At 35.9% G+C, this 24,630-nt stretch overlaps 1 protein-coding gene across 3 annotated transcripts in view; it reads right to left on the minus strand.

Annotated features, from left to right (window-relative positions):
- Positions 1 to 3,385: 3,385 nt before the first annotated feature.
- The window catches only part of mRpL24 (mitochondrial ribosomal protein L24), a 47,117-nt gene continuing 25,872 nt past the window's right edge, over positions 3,386 to 24,630 (minus strand). For all 3 annotated transcript variants that reach the window (XM_081748436.1, XM_081748435.1, XM_081748437.1), the window contains exons 4-6: positions 18,881 to 19,083; positions 7,881 to 8,017; positions 3,386 to 4,162 (exon numbers count right to left, since the gene is read on the minus strand). In XM_081748436.1, coding sequence (XP_081604562.1) covers positions 4,026 to 4,162; positions 7,881 to 8,017; positions 18,881 to 19,083 — 477 coding nt within the window. In that variant the 3' untranslated portion in view covers positions 3,386 to 4,025. The remainder of the gene's footprint in view (positions 4,163 to 7,880; positions 8,018 to 18,880; positions 19,084 to 24,630) is intronic.

The raw sequence follows: 24,630 nt of genomic DNA on the forward strand, positions 1-24,630 counted from the left end.
GTCCCACAACTTAGCCCTTTAGGTTAAGAGCCTGCCTTACTAAAAAAATGCAAAATTTACAGTTTTTCTTTTGCTTGTTTAGTCTTAAGTGAAAGGAGATAATTACATGCAACTTACCACAATCATAGATGATGATGTTCTACAACAAAAAATATGAACCTGAAGAATTTTCAGTGTTGCCATCCATAGAAATTACAGTGTTGCCAGAATAACAATTTCCCTAAAATCTAAGTTAAGGCAGTGATAAGAGGAACGATCTCAACTGCATTTGGTTACATATTGTGTTGTTCTCGTTTGCTGTGAACTACTTTTTAAATAGCATTATTATTTAGTTTTAATAAATATATGTTAAAACTATTTTGTTTATTACAAACTAAATACAACTATTATTTCCGCATCATCCCAAAAAGCCAGCTTCTTTGCATCTTTATTACTAACGTTTATATTCCTTTGCTTTACAACTGACACCATTAGACGTGTCTTTTAATCCTTAGAAATTTCCTTTTTCTGTTACATTTAGCACACTAATCTGTCAAATCTTTGGATTGATTAGAAGAAAATCGGCTCTTCAAGATCTATGATTTTCAGTCTTTTGCCCCCGTAGTACTGGAAATAAAACTCCCCGTAGTACTGGAATGGTACTCATTTGCACACGTATCAGGTGTGCTTCCTTCGTTTTGAGAGGAAAGATTCTTCTCTTATATCGTTAATGTCTTCAGGGTAAATTAGCATTCTCAAATTTGCTGAACCTGGATACATATTAATAAATACATATCGATATTAAAGATAATTTAGAAACAAACATAGAATTCCAAGGAATTCCAGATTGGTCTTGTACTGGAACAATTAAAAATCTTAAAATGCAGAAAACAGGCGTAGCCAGTGAAAAGAAACATAAGATATTGCTTCTACGGATAATTTAGCATTCGTCTTAAGAAGAAGGGATTGGCTAAATGGTAAAGTGCTCACGTCTGATTTTAAGGATTTCTGGTTCGATCCAGAACAAGTGAGTTATGATGTGATATATAAGACGGGATTTATAAATTGTGGGTTCTTTATTCATTTATCACGCACTGATTGGTGAATGATACGAACAATCCACGTAGGTGCGTCTTTTCCTTTTTTCAAAAAAAAAAAAAAAAAAAAAATAGAAAGAAAGTACGAAAAAAAAGAAAAGAAATATGACACATTTTTGAACTAAAGTGAAAAGTTCAGGAAGTGATTGAATAATGTCCTTGAATACTATTTTTTCCCACATGTTTTGCTTAAGAGTTCTCTTAAAACATTCTACGATATTTTGTTTTTACGAAGACACGTGCTCAAAATGGAGGGCTCGAAATTTAAAAAATCGCCAGTTGACCAGTGGCCACCGGTTACTACTTAATACCAAAATATTCACCATCTTCTTACGTATTAATCAACACCAATATCATCTCTCTATGATTTACGGTTCCCGGATTTTTTTTTTTTTTTTTTCTAATATCTCGGGAACGGTAAGAGTGACGCGAAGATTCCAGCATTTTCTCAGATAGTTCTTGATGCTCTGTTGAATGGGCGGCTGAAAGTTGAAACATTCGCAAATAAATAAAACAAACAAACAAACAAACACAAACACACACACACACACACACACACACCACAGAGAGAGAGAGAGAGAGAGAGAGAGAGAGAGAATATTCAGTAACGAACTTTTTAATTTCGTTGAAAATTGCAAAATCCCAGTTATAATCTGGAATTTATACGAAGAAACTAAGCACTTATCTGTGGGGTAATGAACGTCATCAACGCCTTAAATAAATAACCCATTCACCAATTGTTGAGCGTGTGTTTGATTCCCGTGGTTATTTTTCTACTTCTGATTGATCTCGTTCTTTAGAATTTTTTGTTAATTTAACCGCAGCAATCGAAAAATTTCCTTTATTTTAAATATTTCCAAGAATTGAATGAGTGCTTGGTAGACGTTGTTTGTATTTCACTTTTTCATAATAATGTGATACAGTGTCCACAGTATTAGTTATTAATAAGCACAATAAAAACAAGTTTACACTGTATGAAACTTATCTTTCTGGCCTACTATTAAAGTAAGATGTGTGTGTTTTTTGAACTTTATATATTTTATACAACACCGAGTCAATACGAGGCATAAAAATACATGTTAACATGGAATCCAAGCAGACGTAAGCAGGATTTTTTCCAGGGGGATAAAAGGCAAAAGACCGACATACAAATGAAGACGCGAATATACACACGTTATTGCACATAATACTTCATGTAACACAATTATTATTGAGGCACACTGCGTAACTCCATTAATTACATTGAAAATATTAAACAATATAGTGGATGAATAAGCAAATGTATTTCGAAGAACCTTTCAAAAATCCAGGCAGGGACAATTGCCCTTCCTTACCCTCCGATGCGGGCGCCTATGGATCGAAATATGTGTCCCCACAGAGATCGAAATTAAAACTGCACGTTGTTACTACTTGGCTGCTGAAAGGGAATGATTCATTATTGCTCTTTTGAAACAAATTTCATGATTAGTTTTATCAAATGTAATAAAATAGAATCTTTAATCTAATATCACGCGGTTATACATAAACGAGACTTGATTACTGCAATTAGATAATAATGAAGAAGTTACGGGAGTGCAACAGCGGGAGGGAGGAGACGAGTGAATCTAGACAAAAGACCACGGGCACGATATTGTCTATCACAAATTCACATTTTGGGTCGAATCAGAAATTCTTCGCACCAACGGTGAGCGCTTAACCACTTAGCAGGCACTCCCTTATTAGTTTTATGTTCCTAAAAATGCTAACAGAATAATCAATTCCATTTCTATATCTTTATATCGATTTTTAATAATGGTTTCATTTACTTTTTTATTGCCTCGAGCTAAACTTGATAACAATGTCATCTTGGCAAAATAATAATAATAATAATAATATATGACTTATATGCCATCTAGTTGAGACGTATATACTACGAAAGCAAAAGCAGCAGATAGCGTAGAATTCCAAATACGAACTTGAGTTTATTTTTAGAGCAAACTTTTAAAGTAAATACAGGCTTTCATCAGTGGTTCATTCAAGTACAGATTCACAGTAGCGACAATGCCAATGCGGTACATAGAAGTACAAAGCTACAAAGCCGGAATTCGCCACAGGGTCTTCCTAAAATGTTGTTAAAAAAATACAAAATGCCAAATCAAAGATGTGTACAACACATCTGTCAATAGACATTTGTTAAGTATTAAGATAAAATGCTCACCAAACTAGTTCGAATTCATACTTTTGTAGTCTCTATTTTTCAAATTGTAAAGTGCAAAATAAAGCTTACACTTATTTGCTTCAGAAGTAAAGTACTATTAATACGAACCAACTCTCATTTATGCTTCTTTATTCTATTTTCTTGTGTCAACAAATTCATTCTTTTCGACATTTTAGATTAAGCAAGTTACAGCAGAAAGGAAATGTAACTAATAGTTCCAATGATCTTCAGTATGCATCCACAGACGTGGGTCGATTTAACTTGTTGCCACCACATGCCTCTATATTGTTCATCGCACACGTTGTTAAAAACAGGTCGTTTCTTTTCATCATGTTCTGACCCATCCTTTACCCTCAGAGATAGCCATAAATTTTACAGAGTTATTATGTCAGAATAAACTTATAAAGCAAACATTAAAGAAGAATACTTCTTAAGTGTAGTATTATCTTTTAGTAATTACAGTGAAAGAGGAAGGAAAAACAATAAACAAACATCCAGCAGTAATAAAGATTATAGATACAATTTAACAAAAGCGTGGCATCTGGCTATATCTGACGAAACGACTCATATGACAAACTAACAATACAATGAAAATATCATTTCCATATTTTTCATAAAGCTATTGTATAAGTTTATATACAAAATCTCGTTTCTATAACACAAACTATGAATCACGTTTATACATAACGAGTTAGAGAATTGGTGTTCACCACTGTCGAGTCTATGATCACTTGAAACTCACTATATTTTTACTAATACCAATATGTCTTTCCAGGAACTCTGTCTTCTTTAATGTCCATCTCTCTCATAATACACATTTCAAAAGTCTCTAATGTTGGCTCAAACGTGATCTTCTTTAATTCATCTGCAACTGTGTCTTTCTCAGATTCTGAAACAATACAATGAAGTAATTACTTCTATCAGCTTCTACGGCAAATATCATACAGTAGCAAATACAATATTTTCATTTACATAAAAGATATATGCACATAATGCAACATACTCTCTATAGTTACAATACCGGAACCCATTAGGATGTATAAATAAGGTACGATTAAACTTCGATATTTCATATGTAACGCTATTTCACAAGTTCTAGCTTTTTCTTATACGTTCTGAACAAAAATATTAACTGCAATAAAGTTGTAGGTGCTAACTGATTTTCATCTTTCCCTATGACGTAATTTGAGATTCACAATTGGGAACACGTTTTAAATATAATACGGAACATAGGTGATATCATGACGTCTACCTATTTGTATCTACAATGTTCCAGTTGATCAATTATTTATTTATTTATTTATTTATTGGTGGAAACGCTTTTTGTATTCATTGTTCGCTCAAATTAATCACTGTATGATCTTAAATGCAGTTGTGTTACGTACCTAATACCAGATTCATTAAATATTTAATTCTTCAAATTATTAGCAAGGTTTCTTTGCATTGTCTTTACGAATATCTTAACGAATCACTTCCTTAGGTTGAAAACAAAGAACTTTCAAGCTATAATGAGATTTTAAAACAAGCAAGGCAAGCACACACTGCATACATATGATCATTAATTTCTTGTTGTGTTTATTTGCTAAAGTTCAGCGTCCATTTTCAGCACCGAGGTTGTATGAAATGTGGACCTACACTACAGTGAACCGTAATGCGTTCAGATTTTAATGCTCTTCCACCGGGAATCGAACTCGGGACCATGTAAATTGAAGGTGCACGCGCTAGCCACTCTACTAGCAGGAGGGCTATTCATATGATCACGTAACAATATTCTGACTGAAAGGTTTCAATTTTGGATCACTATTTATCTGTCAACATTACCATTTTTTCCACATTTGTTGATATATAAAATTGCTGTAATATAGTAACCCTAGCGAAGAATCTTCATTATCATCCTTTCCAGTATGATAAGAATCAGACACAAAAACAATTACAGTACAGTTGATATGCTGCCAGAGTCTGTAAATTAAATGAAATGAAATATTTAAGTTATAGTCCCATAGGTATGCCAGCTAGGGTAAAAGAGACGGTGATGATGAGATGTATGAAATGATGTAATGAAGAGTGAGAGGAAACAGAAGAACTCCGAGGAAACCAACACACACGGTGTTTGTCCACCACAAAGCTCACTTGGCGCGAGCTGAGATCGAACCAAGCACTCCATGCATCAGAGGTGACCACTCTACCACTGAGCCACCGTGGCCCTGCCGGAGCCTGTATTCATAGTAATAGTGCACAAGGTAAACGGGAAACAAAGTTGCCGAAATCTTAGCCTGGATCTTAAAAATAGAGTATACAGCTCTGCAATACATTTATACAAAAAGAAAAGACTCTTGTTAACAAGCCTTTACGGAATAGTAAGCGTAATCTTTTTCTATTCCTCTTGACACTTTTTCTTGAGGCATACTGGATCCTGATGCAGGGAAAGGAACTGAATTTTGACTTGGTTTACTCAGAAAGCATACAGAGAATTGAAAGTTATGTTGCAGAACGCGTAAACAGTAAAGTGCATTCAGATTTTCTACTTTTTTCTTATACGTTCTTAAAATATTGTTATTCTGTTGTACTTTAATATTATAGCATGATTCTTTCAATTACAAACTCAATGTTATCAACACATTTTATACAGAAAATTATACACTTTACATCATACGTATTTGCCCATTTGGACTCAACAAAAGAACTTTTTCGAAACAACACTCCATGTCAATTTATTCGAAAAATACATCCTTGATCTATGAACAATGGTTGCTCTACGTTTCAAAGACGACTTCGACACTGTTTTCAACCACACAACTTTTACAGGCCTCTTTCCAAGTGAAAAATTACACAGATGGCAGTTAGTGGTCATCGTTGAGCTATTTTTCAGCCTAGACATACTAGCAAAGAAACAGCAGTATTACATGTATGCTGGACAATAAGTACCATCGCTAATAACTTCAAATCAGTAGGAATATTCAGTTTTAAATCAGTATAGGCTTCTGAATTTATATTTTTTTTCGGTGGAATTTTAATATTCTCACAAAATGCACTTCCATGACAGTTACGAACAAACAACTGGGTATAATAAAGAAGTACAGAAAGGATAATGAATGCTACATACAAGTCCCTGTTACTGTCAGTCATATTTAATGTTATTTTTAAAAGTATTCAGACAGAATCGAGCAAACTGGTGAACGGAGGAAGTTAGAGAATGAAAATTTAACGATTAATAATGTATATGCCTTTGAATATCTTGTCGAGGTCTAAGCTGGGCGGGACACGTCGTTCGTGTGGAGGTATATACAGTTATGACTGGGAAACTGAGAAATACGTCTCTGAGTACTGAAAGTGATATGGGAAAGATATCTGAGTAGACTGAAAGCATCAGCGAAACATCTCTGGGTAGGCAAAAAAGGTGAGAAGATACAATAAAATTACAAGGGCTGGATAAAAAGTAATGGCAATATTGTTATAATTCGTATATGGCTTTATGTACAGAAGATTACCTGTCACATTCCTTCAATGTAATCACCTTCCATATCTATCACCTTCTGTCGTACGTGTGGAAGGCGTCGTACACAATCAGCACAACAATCTTTATTGATGTCCCGCAGGGATCGCCATATGATACGGATGGCGATCTCTTGTGCCGTTGTGCTCCCCGTGAAGTGATTACGTTTCGAAAAAAAAAAAGAAAGAAAAAAAAGAAAGAAAGAAAAGAAAAAAAAGAAAAAGTCGTCACGAAGTCCCTGAGAACATTGTTGTACACTGTACCCACATACTATCTCAATTTTGATCCACTCACATTGCTTATCTTTCCGAAACATATTAGAATGGTGGTTAGGTTCTTCATCCTTGTTACCTTATCACTGAAGACGGAACTACCTTCTTGTTCCGTTTTGTGTATGTGGAAATGAATCTTGGGTATCGTACGCCGTAGTGACATTTAAGCCAAACAGTTAATCTGTCTTCCAGTCAATATATTTAACTACTCTGTTTTGGTAGTAAAATTAATGAATTTGAGAGAACTACAGTAAATTTGTAATTCCTACAGTAAAATTCAGCTTCAAAGAACATATACAAGAAAAAAATACACAAAATGAACAGTGTATGATTTGCATTTTATGTATATTTCAGTTTGAATTTCAAAGGCGGTGATAGTGTAAATACAAGTAGATAACGATAGAACCTTTTGGTTATAGTTTGAAAGTTGGATAATATTTAGATATATTTCCAAATAATTGGGTTGAATATATCATACACTGACATTGAATTAGGTTAACTTTACAGTACCAACGAACAACAATATGGAAGAAAACTGTCTGGTAGGAAATTTATCTTGTAATCAATATTTTTTTCTTCAAAAGTAGATTTTACTCAATATTTTTACTGATATTGAAAAAATCTATAACCTTTAAAAGAAGTCTTTTCATAATCTCTTCTAGTACCCACTGAAGCCTACTCAAATATATGTTATTTCATCCATATTTTTAAAACCTAAAATTAAGCTCGAAATAAAAACGAATATATTCTCACGAATAGCACCAAACACTTTTTTCACTATTAGTTATAAAACTCAAAAGTATTTTTATTAAATGCAAAATTACAAAGCCCTTTCCACTGACCTTTGTATGTGCTCTTTGTCTTATAGTCGTACGTTTCTTCATCCATTACTGGAATAGGAATAATCCTTCCAGTTCTTACAGATACCCTTACTCTTTCACCTTCCTCCGTGTACCGCCACTCAACTTTTGTCGGTTGTCTAAAAGAAAAAAGAAAAATCAATAGTTCACCTTAAGAGTTGTGTATTCAACTTTACTTATACCAGTTACATTTTCTATACGTATTTCTTTTAATCTTCCTTTTGGTTTTCTCATGCTATTGCTCTTTATCTTTTTCAAATCTCTCACTATGAAATTAAGTGAAATGTTTAGTTTAATGTCCTGTGATTTTTACTATATTCGTATGTTGGCGGTAAAATGGTACTAGCTTTTGTAAACGGCGACCGTTCTGATCATTTATTTTCAAGACAGCATTATGTCATTAAGGAAAAATTGTACACCAATGATTGGATCATATGTTTCCTAGACATCACATTAAGAGAAACCACATCAATAAATCTCTTGACCGCAACCCTACAGCATTTTTCTATTTTCTATCTTCTTCTATCTTTTGAGTATATTTAACGCTATCATGAATTTAGTAGACATTCGCTCCATTGAATGTACTTTATAGATAATTTTACATTAAACACTATGAGAATATTATCTACTTCAACCAATACGCAAAAGCAGCACATAACGATTCAAAATTTGTTGGACTTGATTAGATAATGTCTTTCCAAAGTTCTGCGAATTTTTTTTTACGTACATTACATTATCATGTTTCTGTATACTTTCTAACCCCTTAACAGTTAATAGTGTATCTATATCCACATATACTCTAAGCAAACCTAATGTATACGTATGGATGGCGTACATGTAAGCTCAGATACTTGTTTCTTCACAATTTGGTTACGGAACTTGGAAGAAGTGTTGATCCAACAGGTGGAAGAAAACTATTTTTTTTATTATTATTATTTTAGTATTTCAATTGCTATTTTCAAAGGAATTTTACGAAGAAAAAAAATTCCTCAAGCGACTTCTCCCCCAAAATTCCACACTTAAGAATTTGGACTTTATGCACTTCTAACGTGATACTAAATTTTCCAGTTTATTTTTTCGGATACTCCCTCGACTAGATTACATGATATTTTATGATATTTAAGGTCTAAAACTCCGCATTATGCAGAGGAAGAAATTATAGTAATTCAATGTTAAATCTGGTGAACAGGGTTGAAAAAAAAAGTTTCTTTACAAAAAATAAAAAAATAAAATAAAATATGTGCTTAAAACACGAAAAAGATGTTCAAAATGTTTTATACGTGTTTTAAAACACACAAAAAATGTTTCAAACATTTTGAACAGTTTAAAACATGATTTTAAACATATAATTCAAAACTAAGTAATAACTTATTTGTTAAGACTTTTTGCTCTTTACTTGCAACCAACCTTTTCATTTATTTTATCCTGGTTAAGACTACACTGTGTTGGGTACAGAATATTTCAATATGAATTAGTAATTCTCAACTTATTTCATACCACGACCCCCTTTTATTACACTCTCTTGCCAGTGACTCTCATAAGTACTTTCTTCGTTATAAGAAGCTTTTAAGGTAGATTTTAAAATGTACTTACTATGGAGATTTCACACATTCTATTATATAGATGGTGAAACAAACGTCCTCGCCACCCTTGTGCGTTGAGAACGGGTGGAAGGAGAATGATGAAAGTTGGAAGTGATCTGACACATCAGATGGTGCTATCGAGAATAATGGTGGCCATCTTTGATTGGTATTCGAAATTTCAAATGCAAAAGGAGTCGTGTTACATGTTTTAAAGCTAGAATCTTATCAGAAATACACTTGTACAGTTATTTTAGCCCTAAAAAAGTCATTTCGAAGTTACTACTTCTGAAAGTTTCAAAATTATGCCCTTAGGTCTAAGCTCGCGTTTCGTGAAAGTAGGTGAGATTTTAGTTACAAAACTTGATTACTATTTCAGAACATTGATGTTAATAAAATTATTTTAAAATAAATTTTCGAAAAATAATGTTTGAAGCACACTTCATATTGTGCTAACTTTAGAATATTTTCAGCAAGCCTATGTATTTTTTTTAAAGTCAATTTATTGAAGAAAAGTAATACTTAAGACGTTCAGAGCACAATGGATCCAAATTAATTTTCAATAAAGTTCAGGTTTGCTCAGCAAATGAATTCTATTTCAAAAGGTAATATATCTTCGCAGTCAAGAGTCCGAAATAAATGTAAATAAAACCACGTGAAATGGCGTGGGATAGTTTCATACGACAGTCACTAGACTTAGGCGTCAGTGGGGCAGGAGGGCAGCCACCCCTCCCTGAATTTCAGATTTTGGGAGTAATAAGGAAGTTTTAGAAATCTTTTGATAAGCAAAGTCTAACAGAACAAGCTTGAGGTCCTTACAGCGAATAAATACGGAGGAAATACAGATGATCAAAACTGGAATGTTGCTTAGGCCCAATTTCCAGAAGCGGGCTTGAAACTCGAAAGTAGAGCCATCGTTGAAATTCTTAGGCCAGAAAATATACAAGAGAACAATATAGGACCAATTCAGCTCCTTACGGCCAATGGAAATGGATTATAACTGATCAAAATCCGTATTTACTCGGTGTAAGGACTTCATTTTTTTTTTTCTGTTGGACTTTGCTCAACAAAATCTTTTTAAATCTGTATTACTGTGCCCAAAATCTGAAATTCAGGGTAGGGGGCGGATGACCTCTAAACGGACGCCCCTCTCTAACTGCAATCATATAAAACTCTAGATTGCACCTGGTCATGTAGTTTTTCTTTCATTCATTTCGGATTCGTGGTTGCGAAGATATGACGTTTTCCGTCAGTGTATTCTTTTTGACACACTCTGCATTTATTTAGCGTAATTATACATGACTGACTATGGCATTGAGAGATTGACTTGTTAATCATTCCCACGCTGAAGCGCACACAATATAATGTTAATATCTTAAATTTATGATGAAGGAGGGGGAAATTAGCCCTTCTGTTCCTCCATTTCATCAACGCTCTTGTCTAGCGGTTGTCCTATGAAACTCTAGCCCACACCCTTTCACGTGGTTTTTGTTTCATTTATTTCGGACTATTGGCTACGAAGATACTACATTTGATGAGCAAACGTGACCTTTTCTGAAAATGGACTTGGATCCCTTATGCTCTGAACGCCCCATATCTAAAAATATTTTTTTTAAGATTAACTAACTTGGAGCCAAATTTATCCTGCAACCCGATTTTGTTCGAAACGCATAAAATCAGTTTGTTTAGTTTGATTGATTAGTTTTGCATCAGCAGCAAGACTATACGAGATAGGGCTTATTGTTTAAAGTGGGATCCTAACCACTAACTTTGAAATTTTACGTTGGATCGCAGTTAAAATCTATACAGCAAATTCCGAACGTCTCGTGCCTCTACCCTCAAAATTTAATGTTAAAAGACCGAAAATTGTGTTCTGTAGCGTGGTGCATACATACAGACAGACGAACAAGTGTAGATCAAGTCGTCCTAGGAGCCACACTAACGTTCGGCAGTGATGTGACAATAAGTATCACGCTTTAATGGTTAGTTACGCAGGTAACTGCCATACCGTGCGCTTTTTCGCCTGTTTCCTTCGCATTTCAACCACATCACTGACGTTAGAATCATCAGAAGCAATTTTCGCAACACTTCTGCCATCTGTTTGGGTTTCTAATTTTTTCACGGCATTGCATTTTTCATAATGTTCTTCACTCTTTGATCTAAACCAACTATTTCTTTCTTACATGTTTTGCAACGAGTTCATATGATCGTTTTCTTATCTGATGGAGTTTGAGTTAATTTAATAAATTTGCTCGAAATGATGTCCTTTTTTCTTCCTGTAAAACTCATGTTAAACGATTCCAAATTGTACAGAGACTGAGAACTAACATGTACTGTATCAACGAATGCCTGCGATATTTTAATTTCAGAACTGCAATTTAGCAAAGAAAACTTTGTTTGTTTTCTGAATACAACACAAAAACTTGTTTCCATGATAATTCTTTTATTTAATTTTTAATATCAGTTCTACAAGTAGTCCAACCTTCGACTACGACACTTTCTCGCAAGTTAACTGATAAGCATTTAAACAATACAATAAACGTTAAAAACAAGGGGGGAAAAAAAGGAGAAAATAAATTGTAGATCATCACATTGACCTGCCAAAGCCACGAGAAATCAAAACATTCATCAATGGGAGGAAAATAGTCTTTTGAATGGGGAGGACTTTTTGACAACTTTCTTTCTCTGGTAGATTTTTTACAAAAATAAAATAAAATGAAAATAAACATATCTTTAAAACAAACCTTAAAAATACACGCGTTTAAAACAAAATATTTAAAAAGTATATAAGTTGTTTTAAAAACAAGTTTTAATCCTTTGTTTTAAACAAAACAACCCTGCGGGGGAATATGACATATCTGTTTGTTTGTTGAAGTTAGCGTCCTATTCAGCACCTAGGTTATATAAGACGTGGATGTACAATTTAAGATTGAATCCGAACCACTGCAAAACTTTTAAATTTCAATACTCTCCCAGCAAATTCGAACTCAAGGGCCATACGCACCAAAGACGTGCGCCACTAAACCAAAGTGGAGAGTAAGAATAAAAGAAATTCCATGTGTAGGTCTTATTTCTACGTTCGGCAACTACTGTATTTTATTAAGTTGCAGCAACGGCGGATTATAAAGCTTTTCAAGTCAGTGTTTGATAAATACTTATTATAGTGAATGGGCCAAAAAATAAAAATAATGTTCTGCGTTAGTTTTGGTTATCTGTGGTAGCTAGTCCAACAAGTTCATTCCATCACAATTTCAGAATGCCGTAATTCTTACTTACAGGGATGGAAACGTGCTTTAAGTATGTATCTTTCTGGTTTGCGCCATATTTTAGTAGACTGGCTTTTGCCTTCTGAATTAAAGTTCTAGGATCAACGTTTTGTTCAGCTGTTATTATTCGTTACCATAGAAAGTTCGCGTAACGAACAAACAACTTTTTAAGTTGATGGAATGTATGGTTTCTGCTCCAATCCCAACAGACGGTTTAACAAACGAACTTAAAACCTTATTAATTCTCAGATTATATATCATGCAGAAACTCATGAACCAATGCCTATACCAGCATTAGCATCGTGAACAATTACACTGGTCGGTATGAAAATCCTCCCACGAGGGTGAAAGGGTGTACCGGATAGATTTCGAGACGCTGATTACGAATATCTCATCGAGACAGTTCCAGCACGTAAGGTTTTTTTTTTTTTTCGGGGTGCTGTTTCCATAATTGACACAAAAATCGTATATTTCGTATTTAATGTGTGTTTTCCGTGTTTGGAGTGCATAATTCTGAATTTTTATCTTAATCCAAGAACTGTTACTAGGCTATATCCCAGGAACATTCTTTTCTCTAACTCACGACCCCCCGGAAACGTACCCCCTCCCCTTGGATTGCAAAGATTTATTGTCGTTCCACACTGCATACACTAAAATATAGGCGTTATTGACGGAGAAAGGTTTCGTATTCAACTTGCGATCATTCGTCGTGTCCCTTTTGTCTAGACGACAGACAGATTGTTGGAAAAAAGGCGCCAAGACATACACCACGTTGTAGCGTGTCGTGTTAGAAGGTGGTGTTACGCTGTGTCTGTGTATACCGTAGGTGAAAAATATTTCTGCGTGAAATATTGACGTTTGTGTCAAACGAACATGCCGAGAACTTGAAACAATTCGACAGATTCATTCTGCTACATATGTGGGGAAGTGATTTTCAAGGGACAAGTAGGCCATTGTCACCGTTCCTGAAGACAGCCTACCATCTGTACTTCGGGTGTAAAATCGGCGACCAGGATCGCGTTTGGGCTCCGAAACAAAGTTGCAACTCGTGTGCGCGTACTCTCACAGAATGGTTGAAAGGTACATATAAATCGATACTGTTCGCCGTACCTATGGTTTGGCGCGAGCCCAGTGATCATGTTTCAGACTGTTACTTCTGCCTGACTAATATAAAAGGTTTCTCAAAAAACATGAAGCATAAAATACAGTATCCTAACTTGGATTCCGCGAGGAGACCTGTGAAACATGATGTCTGTCTGCCTGTACCCGTACCACCAGACTCATACATCCTGCGCAGTCTTGCATCCGATGAAGAACCTGCTGCTTGTGAGGATGTTGCACAATCTTCGAGCACACAGTCAGATCCCAATTACGCTCCAGTGCCTGACACTAATGAACCACATGTGATAAGTCAGGAAGAGCTGAATGATCTGATCAGAGATTTAAACCTTCCCAAGTCTAAGGCCCTGTTGCTTGCATCACGACTTCAACAATGGAATCTACTAAATCAAGATGTGAATATATCGATGTATAGGAAAAGAGAGGTGAGCCTAGTTCCTAATTTACAAAGGATGGTGATTTGGTGTATTACAGTGACATTCCATCGCTTATGAGACAACTGAAGTTGAACTACAACACTGAAGATTGGAGGCTATTCATAGATTCCTCTAGGATAAGTCTCAAGCCAGTGTTACTACACAATGGCAATGAAAAACCAGCCATCCCTATTGCTCATGCTGTATATATGAAAGAAACATACGAGAACATGCGAAACCTATTGCAGAAAATGAAGTACGAACAGTTCCAGTGGTCTGTATGCGCTGACCTTAAGGTTATTGCCATCCTCACCGGTTTACAAGAAGGTTACACAAAGCACTGCTGCTTCTTGTGTCATTGGGATAGTCGAGCCAAAGATTATTACACCATCACACAATGACCGCCAAGGAAGCAACTGGTCCCAGGGGAGATGAACGTGGCTAATGAACGTCTTGTGGATCTGGAGAAAATATTCTTACCACCCCCACCCCTTCATATCAAATTAGGGCTCATGAAGGTCTTCGTCAAGGCCCTGAACCGGGATGGTGAAGGATTTGATCATCTCAGAAAACTATTCCCAAGACTCAGCGAGGCCAAGGTGAAAGAAGGTGTTTTTTACGGGACCTCAAATCAGAGACGTTTTTAAGGATACTACATTTTCTTCTAAGCTTAATGAAGTGGAAAGTGAGGCTTGGGAGGCCTTTCGAGAAGTGTGCAGTAACTTTCTAGGGAATCATAAGTCACCTGATTACAAAGACATTGTGGGCAGGTTAATTACTTCATTTCGTAACATGGGATGTAATATGTCCCTGAAGTTACACTTCCTGCATTGCCACCTGGACTTCTTCCCTGAAATGTGCAGCTTGGGGGAGGTCTCTGACGAACACGGGGAAAGGTTTCACCAGCGAATAGCTACCATGAAGAGGCGCTACAGTGGTAAATGGAGTGTGAATATGTTGGCAGACTTCTGTTGGAATGTGACACGCGAGACACCCTGTAGTAATTAAAAGAGGAGTAGGAAAACCAAGTGACACGTAAGTGTTAAACTTTAACTTTTTATGCAATTTTATCTGCATAATTTATACTGATATTTAAATTATAAGGTGCAAATTATTATGGGTGGAGAATAGCATCTTTGGGCGGATACTGAAACCCCACCTCCTCCTCCCTGAAAACTGGTACGTCCTGGAGAAAACGGGTTACAGATTCGAACTCAGGAGCTCTAAACCTATAGAAATCACCTATTTTCGTTCGTGGGAGCGAAAAAAACTTTCATTTTGCCGGCCAGTGCTATTTGTCAGTCTTAATGTTCGAGGTTCTCCACAGCAGCGACGTTGACTGTTTCAACCTGTGTTTGGGCATCATACGGGAATTGTGTTCTTCGAATTTACTGTCAATTTTAAATCGGTGAACCCAACGACAAACTGTGTTTATGACTTCTACAGACTGGCCAAATACTGCTTGCAATCGCTTAGTCATTTCGGATTTTTAATATCTCTTTTCCACAGGAAGAAATTAATGTCAACTGAAAATTAGCGGCAATTTCCATATTTTCAAAATTAACTACACTTGTAAAATAATACTAGTTGGCGTTAACTAACAGCGTTGGACACACACGTCACGACTTATTTCCATACAAAAGTCTAATTATCAGTCCTGCATTATTCAGCAATAAGGAAATTCTCCGAATTTCGGAAACATTCTTCATAATAAAATGTGTCTTACACACAAAGTTCAAGATGCGCGAACAGAATGCTCAGATAAGGTTCTGTTACGGTAAGATACTGAAGTAGCTGACAGAATCAATGAGAAAGATGAGATGCACATTCCAATGTTAATTATATGGGCTAGCATTTCAATCACTATTCCTCAACAACGTGGCCAATGTTTAAAAGCTAGACGTATCTACCATCCCCTTGGTAAGCTTTAATACTGTGCAACATTTGGTGAAATTAAACGTCGGAGGAAACGGGAGTCTTAAGCAAACCCAACGACACGATATTGTCCAACACTAACTCATATGGCCTGATATCGAACTAGGGACAACTGCATCAGGGATAACCATTCTACCAATAAGCCACCCATCGTACTCCTAACCTGTTACACGATATTTTACGCAAAGACCTAGAACGTGATGAACATTTTAGAGACGAACATGAACATCACCAGAGCTCCTTTGTGGCTATCTGATTAGTGATTACAATACGGGCCTTCAATGTGGAAGAATCAAAGAGTAGTTGTGTACTTCGATTTCCAAGTTAAACTGTGAAGTCTCAGTGCTGAAAGGGACATTGAACCAAAAACTGACCAACCATGAACATTACAAACAGTAGCGACTTATCAGAATGTCCATTAAGAGCGGATTAGGACAAGCATGAGAGGAATTCGGATATCCGGGAAAATTTAGTACGCAAACGGTATTAAGCTTTAAAAAAAAAATAAATAAAAACTAATGATAATGAAGTTGCAATACATTAAAAAAAAAATATTACTAGTTTCGAAGGAAATACCTACAGCGAAAGGAATTGAAGTTACACAACACGGATCTTGGTTGGTGTGTTAATAGAGATGTCAATTCCGATACTATTTAAGCCCGTCACGATAACATAGAACTCTACGATATATTCCTTACCTAATATATTCAAATAATTAACTCGAGATATCGAAGATTGTGATTCACGGATTGCATGGGGAACGTAAACTATCGATCTTAGTTGAGATATACCTGGAAAACCATCTTTGAGTAGTCCAAGAAGTGAGAGAATGAGGCAGAATTTTAGGGATAATAATAATAATAATAATAATAATAATAATAATAATAATAATAATAATAATAATAATAATAATAATAATAATGAACTGGCACGGAAAGGATTTACTAAGGGTGGTTTCATTTATATGGTGACGAATTATCAGATTTCATAACATATGAAGCAGGGGCGGATTTAGGATGGACTTCTGGAGGGGGGACGGTGGGTTGTAATACTGCTACTTAGAGCTACTTTTAATAGCTCCAAACTCTGGGATGGGTTTTATTTATATATAAAATAAGAAAGCTTCCTCTTCTGGGGATCGCCCCCCCCCCCCCTGGATCCGCCCCTGATATGAAGTTAGTTACACAGAAAAATTCTTGGTACATATAAAGTACATAGTGACTGTGTTAGACAGAGTCCAGTAGAAAAACCTGACGGTTTTCACATTGAAATTACGACAGACTCATTATTTCACAAATTATATTTTATTTCCGAATTGAACTATAACTAGCAGGATGGAGCAGTTCTCATGTTGCAAATACTTCAATGCATGTAACATTTTGGGGTCAGAGTGAACTTACTTAGTGGGAACATTTATAAATGGCCTCTCACTATCAGATCGCCTGACCTTAATGTTTGTAATTACTTCCTACGGGGATTCCTAAAGAGTAAAATGTACCAGAACGGATTAACGAATTGGATGATTTGAAGCCGAATGTTCAGTGACGGAGATTTCTCAAGACGTTCTGCAGCAAGTTGTGCAAAGTTTCCAGTTATGACTTCTAGAAACTGTTGACAATGGAGGAAAGCATTAGAAAAATATAATTTTCAAAAAGTAAAAACAGTATGTGGTAACTGTTGTAAGTAAAACACTTTGACTTATAATTCAATTTGAAAATCGTCAAGTTCTTCTGCCGGACCCAGTATATAGCAATAAGCAAGAATTGTACAAGAAAGATTAAAAAAAGAATATGACAACTCGCGTACATTTTCTTTTTGTTTCTTATCAATGATATTCATATTAATTTTGATTTAAATCGGTCAAGCCTTTTTCATGAGGGGAAAAAAGATCCTGCATAGACGAAAGATTTCATATAGTACTATAATGACTCGCGAAGGAAACCACCAAAACTAGGTTAGGCCTTTAAAGTATATATAACGACAAATCAACTGCATCGAACTTAAATATTATAAAAGGACAAAGATCATCTACCCAGAATAAGACTGAAAAAAAAATCATGATGAAAATCATTAAAATTTAGCTAGGGAAATATATAAAGAAGATTATACGACCAGTCCAATGATGTTAATAATATACAAATTAACAATCAACAGTCAGTAAGTTGCACAAATTATTGTTGTCGAAATGTCCGACAAGCAAGGTAAAAATGTCAATATAATGAACACATAATAAGACTAATAAATTTGTTTTTGTTAAAAATTGAATAACATTTTAGATTGTATATGTTAGTATTACTAACATTGTATTTGGCTAGTCCTTACACATTACTACATCATGAATAAGACCTGTATATTGCGCACTTGCAAACAATGCTCATTTTTTGTATTATATTTATACAAAAATAAGGATCATTAAAAATTCAATATCATTACGGTGCAAATAAAACAATCATTTTTGCATACTTTAAAGTTAAAAAACAAACATATTATTCAAAAATATCAATTACTAAACGTACATTCAATTTAAGTAGAAAAGTTGTGCGGTAGATTTCCACGAATACATTATTCATTTTATGGTAATAAATACAGCTGGATTTGTCTTATATCTCTTTCCAGAAAAATGAAATGAAATTTAAAGTAATAATAGCAAAATAATAAATACTTACTCATCCGAAGGATCAACAAGCTCCACCTGACCCGTTACCAGCAGCGGTGCTTCTGATTTTATGACCATACCAGGGAAATCTTTTGTTTTCCCTATCCTCCGGTAGTGACAATTTAAACCTTCTACAACCACCCAGTTCCTCTCCTGGATTATCTGATTCACGATTCCTTGCTTTCCTTTGTCTCTTCCTACCATCACTTGAACCTTCATGAAGTAAAAAATAAAATATTTCCTCAAACGGCAGCAGCATATTATGTTTTATGATAGTCCCTTACACATACCAGGTTATCATAAAATAAGTATGACTGTTCAGAGAACTCTGGAGACGTAACCACTCAAGAAGAATGCAAACAAACCTGGTAGAAGTACATTTGGGAACATGCAGAAGCGATTGGTGTAGAAAATAAAATTATTTACAATTTTCGCCACCAGATGTAATTGTGGCGCTGTACAACGTTAAGTAAGTGCAGCTTGGAAGAAAAACGACACTAGTGATGCTAAATGATAAGAAAGGTTGTAATTACCTCTCTTGTGGGTCTCGTGGCACTGATTACTAATGCTATTAATACCCCGTAGTCAGTGGCGAATTTACGGGGGAGGGTCCTTTTGAGCTGAAGCGTCCCTTTAAAATTCTTGGATATCTTACGAAAACGAAGTTAAATGTTAGTCTTTCCTATGCTCATAAAATGCAAGCTCCCTCCAAACTTACAGGAAAAGATTAGTGTTAAATCTCGCCTCCACAGGCTATTGTGTTTCCGTTTAGTGTTAAGTACAGTAAGTGTGGTATGGAAGACAAATGATATTATTGATATTCAATGAAACAGAGGCCTAATTATGCCCCCGTGCGACGCGTGGCATTGATTTTTACTCCTATTAATAACCCCGTGGTGTAAGATGTGTTATGGGCGATGATGCTGTGGGGTTCTGCCCAAAGGCAGGTCTTTGACATGAAGGTCCCTGAACAAGAAAAACGCATAGTGACTAATACCGTATAAGAAGATGATGTTCTAAGGACGGGACCTACAGGTTAACATGGGGTCCAACTCACGTGTGTTTTCACTGGAAATTGAACCTGGTACCCCTTGAACACAAGGCAAAGAGTGTGGAAAGAAAAAAGAAGCAAACATCAGGTCACCATCAATTCACTTCTGGCACATAGTGGCGCTCAAATCGTATCACTGACACACAGGCAGACATGAGTAAGCACCTGGAGAGGTAACTACAGTCTTTCTTATCATTTAGCATCACTAGTGTCGTTTATCTTCCACGCTGCACTTACATGGCGTTGTAAAGCGCTGCAATTGCCTATGGTGGCAAAAATTGGAACTAGTTTTGTTTTCTACACCAATCGCTTCTACATGTTCCCAAGTATGCTCGTACTAATTGTGGTTGCATTCTGTCGAGTAGTTACGTCTCCGGAGTTCTCTGAACAGTGGTACTTATTTTATGATAACCTGGCAGGGTGGAAAAAAATCATGATTTTTTTAAATCTTTTTTTTTAACATTTTTGCCCCTCTAGACCCCCTGTTTTCACGCAGAGATCTGAAATCATCTAAAAAATACTAAGGGTGAACTGAACGAGTGTGCAGAATTTGTCTTCTGAATATAAAATGTAGACCCGCCAAAAAATAATAAAAATAGGCACAACAGAAAATATCTTTTTTAAATTTATGACGTCATCACATGCTATGTCTTGACGCAGAGAGGCGTGAAAGCATATGTAACATGCTTTACAATGGCTTCGAGAAAGCGAAGTAAAAAGCTTTATTGGTACTTTTTTAATCGAATAATGGAGATTTTAACCTATCACCTAACAATAGGTGATATAATTTAAAAGGTTAAGCGTTAAGGAAAAAGTACAGCAACGCTTATCAAAGTGACACCTTTTTTTTTCCCACAAAAGTTACTGATATTTGGCAGGGGCATATTTTTTAAGGAAATTGTAACTAGCTTGCGGTACGAAATACATAAATTTTGCCCAGTTATAAAATAGAAAAAACTTCGAGAGGGGATAGGACACTTCTAAATACGTCCTATTATCTGGGAACAAATATATAGACGCGCACACAAAAAAATCTTCGTCTTAAATGTCGATGGTGATTTCCCCGTTGGAATAGTCAACGATTTACAATATAAACCCTATCTTACGAAGAGAAGAAAACAGGATTGCCCTGTAACCCGTTCAAAACGGGATTTTCCCTAATCATCCTCTGCATGACACTTATTTTCATACAATGCTGTACATACTGTACATTTGAGTCTCATTGTATTATGATTATCATCTTCCATAATCGAAATAACAGAACAGAAACGGGACTTTACTTATTTTCACTTTAAATTATTTCGGAATTTGATTTAAATCAACGAATTTTATTTAAAAAAAAATCAAGTGATTTAAATCTTGATTTAAATTGTGATTTAAATCTTGATATAAATCGTGATTTAAATCTTGATATAAATCGTGATTTAAATCAATCCACCCTGTAACCTGGTAATTTCATTTTTAACTTATTAGCACTTGCAACGTAACTACAAGTGTTTTCATTACTTAGATAACCATCTAAGTATACTGAGTATACATATTATATATATATATAGGACGGTATTGCATAATACTCTGTTTACTAGTTGTTTGTTGGAATTTCAGTTTCTAAGAAACGTGTACCAATCACCAGTAATGTTTTTATGATGACAATGCTGGATAATGGGGGAAAACACGCGACAATGGATGTGAAAAGAATTAAGAGACTTCATGCGAATTTGCTAGTTGCAAGTTCGGTTATTCAACAGAAAGATTGTTGTTATTGGACAGTCTAAATAGCTAGCACCGTCGCGTCGTATGCTCAGTCCTAAAAGCTCTGAAGTCGTACTATCGAGAATCTGATGTGACGTATAGTTCAACCCAACGGATTATGAAAAAGATACAAACAGCAATTGCAGAAACCGGTGGAGTTTGCTGCATCCATGCTCACATGAATATAAGATACGACTATGTGGTTAGATGAAGCCTGCTCCACATGGATGAGTTAATCAATCGCTATGACAGTCATTACTGAGCCTCTAGTGTGCAAAATGTTGATGTAGCAACACAATAGTGATGTTATCCATTATTGAAGCGAGCGATTATTTCTGACTACTTTCAACTCCAAACTGTACGAGTAAGTCTCTTATCTCCGAAAAAAACACATTTTCAACACTATTAAAATGGATGTATGTATATGTGTATACTCTAGGAAAACTCTAAAACGCTTGGAGCAAATTCAACTTTGTACACACATTATTAACAATGATAAAAAAAATGTAGCAGTAGAACCTCAACATTACTAGGGCAAGTGGAAAGAGGAATCACATATACAAATTCGAAAACGACCAATAATTAGTATCGAATCCATAGTTATTGGGATGATGAGATGAATAGTGATACTCCAGATGCCGTTTAAGTATAAGTTTAACTCCATTTACATCCTTGAGGGAAGCAGTTGGATGTAGAAATAATCGAAAACAACCGATATGAGTGTACAATTCATAGTTTTCGGGGTCGCTAAGCTGATTGGTTGTCTCGATGACATTTCTGCTCAAGTTTTGCTGTGATATTTCACTGCAGTTTAAGTCCAAGTTCAGGCCTCATCGAAGTTGAAGTTTAAGTCCAAGTTGGAGAGAGGGAAGAGGTGAAAAATAAAATTCCAAAATGACAGAGATTACTGCCGAATCCATAGTCTTCGTCGTTACTGAGACGAATAATGACATTCCAGATGCCGTTTAAGCCCTATTTCATCCCCCCCCCCCCCCCGCAAATGGCATATGGAGTGACGAGGGAGATGCCGATGAGATCATCAAATTCCTGCAAGTGTTTCAGCTTTTCTATTTTTTTTTATTTTTTTTTAAGGGGGAAGGGGCTAACTGTTATCGCTACTTCAAATTGAATGTTGTCTGTTGTTTGTGATCGCAACACGGACTGATCCACATAAAATGAATTTTGTACAAAGTTAACATTTACTTCAACCTAAAATTTTTATTATGCCACTTTGATTAAAAAAATGTAATCTAATGGGGGTAGGAGGTTCAAAATTTATGTCAAAAATAGAATATCTTATGGGTTTTTATCATTACATTTTCACTGAAACGTGTACCTTAAGAGAGAGAGGGAGAAAAGGTTCAAATGTTTTCCACAAACCTATTCTCCCATGCGAAGACCGGGTATTTCAGCTTTTTTTTATTATATAAAAAGTTTTCTATGTTTAATAAAATTCAGAAAAACATACAAAATTGGAGAGAAGGTGCTTCCTTACTACTAGCCCATTTCAATTACAAGCAATTGAGACGACTGTGAAGTCTCAGAAGAAAATAGACCTTATTCGACAAAGCTGTATTTTTTTACGAAAGTTATCTCAAAATTTTATTTCAATCTTCGGGAAGGATGTGAGTCCTGATATTTAATTGACTTCAACTGTAAGAGTGGAAATTTTATGCACACATCTCGATAAACGCCGACATTATACTGTGTTAAAATCGAATAATATTTAGAAAAACTATCAATAGAACAATTTTCTTAATCTGGAGGAGGGGGGGGGGAAGAGTAGACGGAGGTGCATTCTTTTCCTTCTAAATTGATTTTAGAAGCACGTACTGGAAATGATTGTGAAGCTTCAAAACGTATACGCCATGTTTCATGGAAATCTAATATTTTTACGAATCTAATATCTCATTCGTGACTAATTTTAAACACAGAGGATTACGGAATAAAAAATCAAAGAAAATATACATAACACTGTATCAAAACTAGAGGAGTTTTATATATATAACACTGTATCAAAACTAGAGGAGTTTTATAAAGGTAACCAAGAAAGTTCTGTCGCTTTTGTAGAGGTCTGTGTTCAATTGGTCCTCATTCCGTGAGTTGAATGCAAATGGAGATAAGGCAGTTGCTGGTGTGGTTATATCCAACATACTACCTGGTTGTGGCAGTTCAGTTACATCGTGAACGTGCGTAAGGACAGAGTGAACATGGGACCTTTACAGAGCGTCATCAGGACGTGTATGTTGTACGAGTTCAAAGTGGGGTCAAATGCAGCTGCAGCGAGGTGGAAGATATGCCAGGCTTTTGGTGGGGTGTGTCGTGACTACGTGGACAGTGCAGCGGTGGTTTAACAAGTTTAAGAAAGGTGACGAAACACTCGAAGACGCACCACGTGTCGGAAGACCAACACATGTACAAAATTAAGATCTTCAGACAGCAATTGAGGCGAACAGTGGCCAGACATGTGAGGAACTGGGACTATACAATTCAGTGTGAGTGGAGAAACCATTTGGCAGCACCTCTATCTACTTGGAAAGTACTACAAAGTTGGGTCAATGGGTTCTACATGATTTGACTCCGGGCCAGAAGACAACGCAAAGAAACACTTGTGTTTTTGCTGTCTCGTTTGAGGAAGGAGCCATTTCTGGATAGTGTCCTGTACGAAGCTCCACAACGCTGTCATCATTAGTTAGCACCCCATGAACCGGTTCCAAAACACCGAAACCAGCACTCCATCATAAGAAGGTCTACCTGTGTGTTTGGTGGACTGCTCGCGGCTTCGTGTATCGGAAACTGCTACCAGCTGGTCAAAGCATCAATGCAACTGTGAACTGCCAGCAGTTGAGACGCGTTCAAGAAAAGCTCAAAACTCTGGAGCCAGCACTTCTGAATAGCAAAGGGATCCTCTTGCTAGATTACAACGCTATGCGGGGGTTGCTAGGATGACCCGGGAC

This window comes from Thermobia domestica, chromosome 2, assembly GCF_964235325.1.
Source record: "Thermobia domestica chromosome 2, izTheDome1.hap1.1, whole genome shotgun sequence".
Classification (NCBI taxonomy): domain Eukaryota; kingdom Metazoa; phylum Arthropoda; class Insecta; order Zygentoma; family Lepismatidae; genus Thermobia; species Thermobia domestica.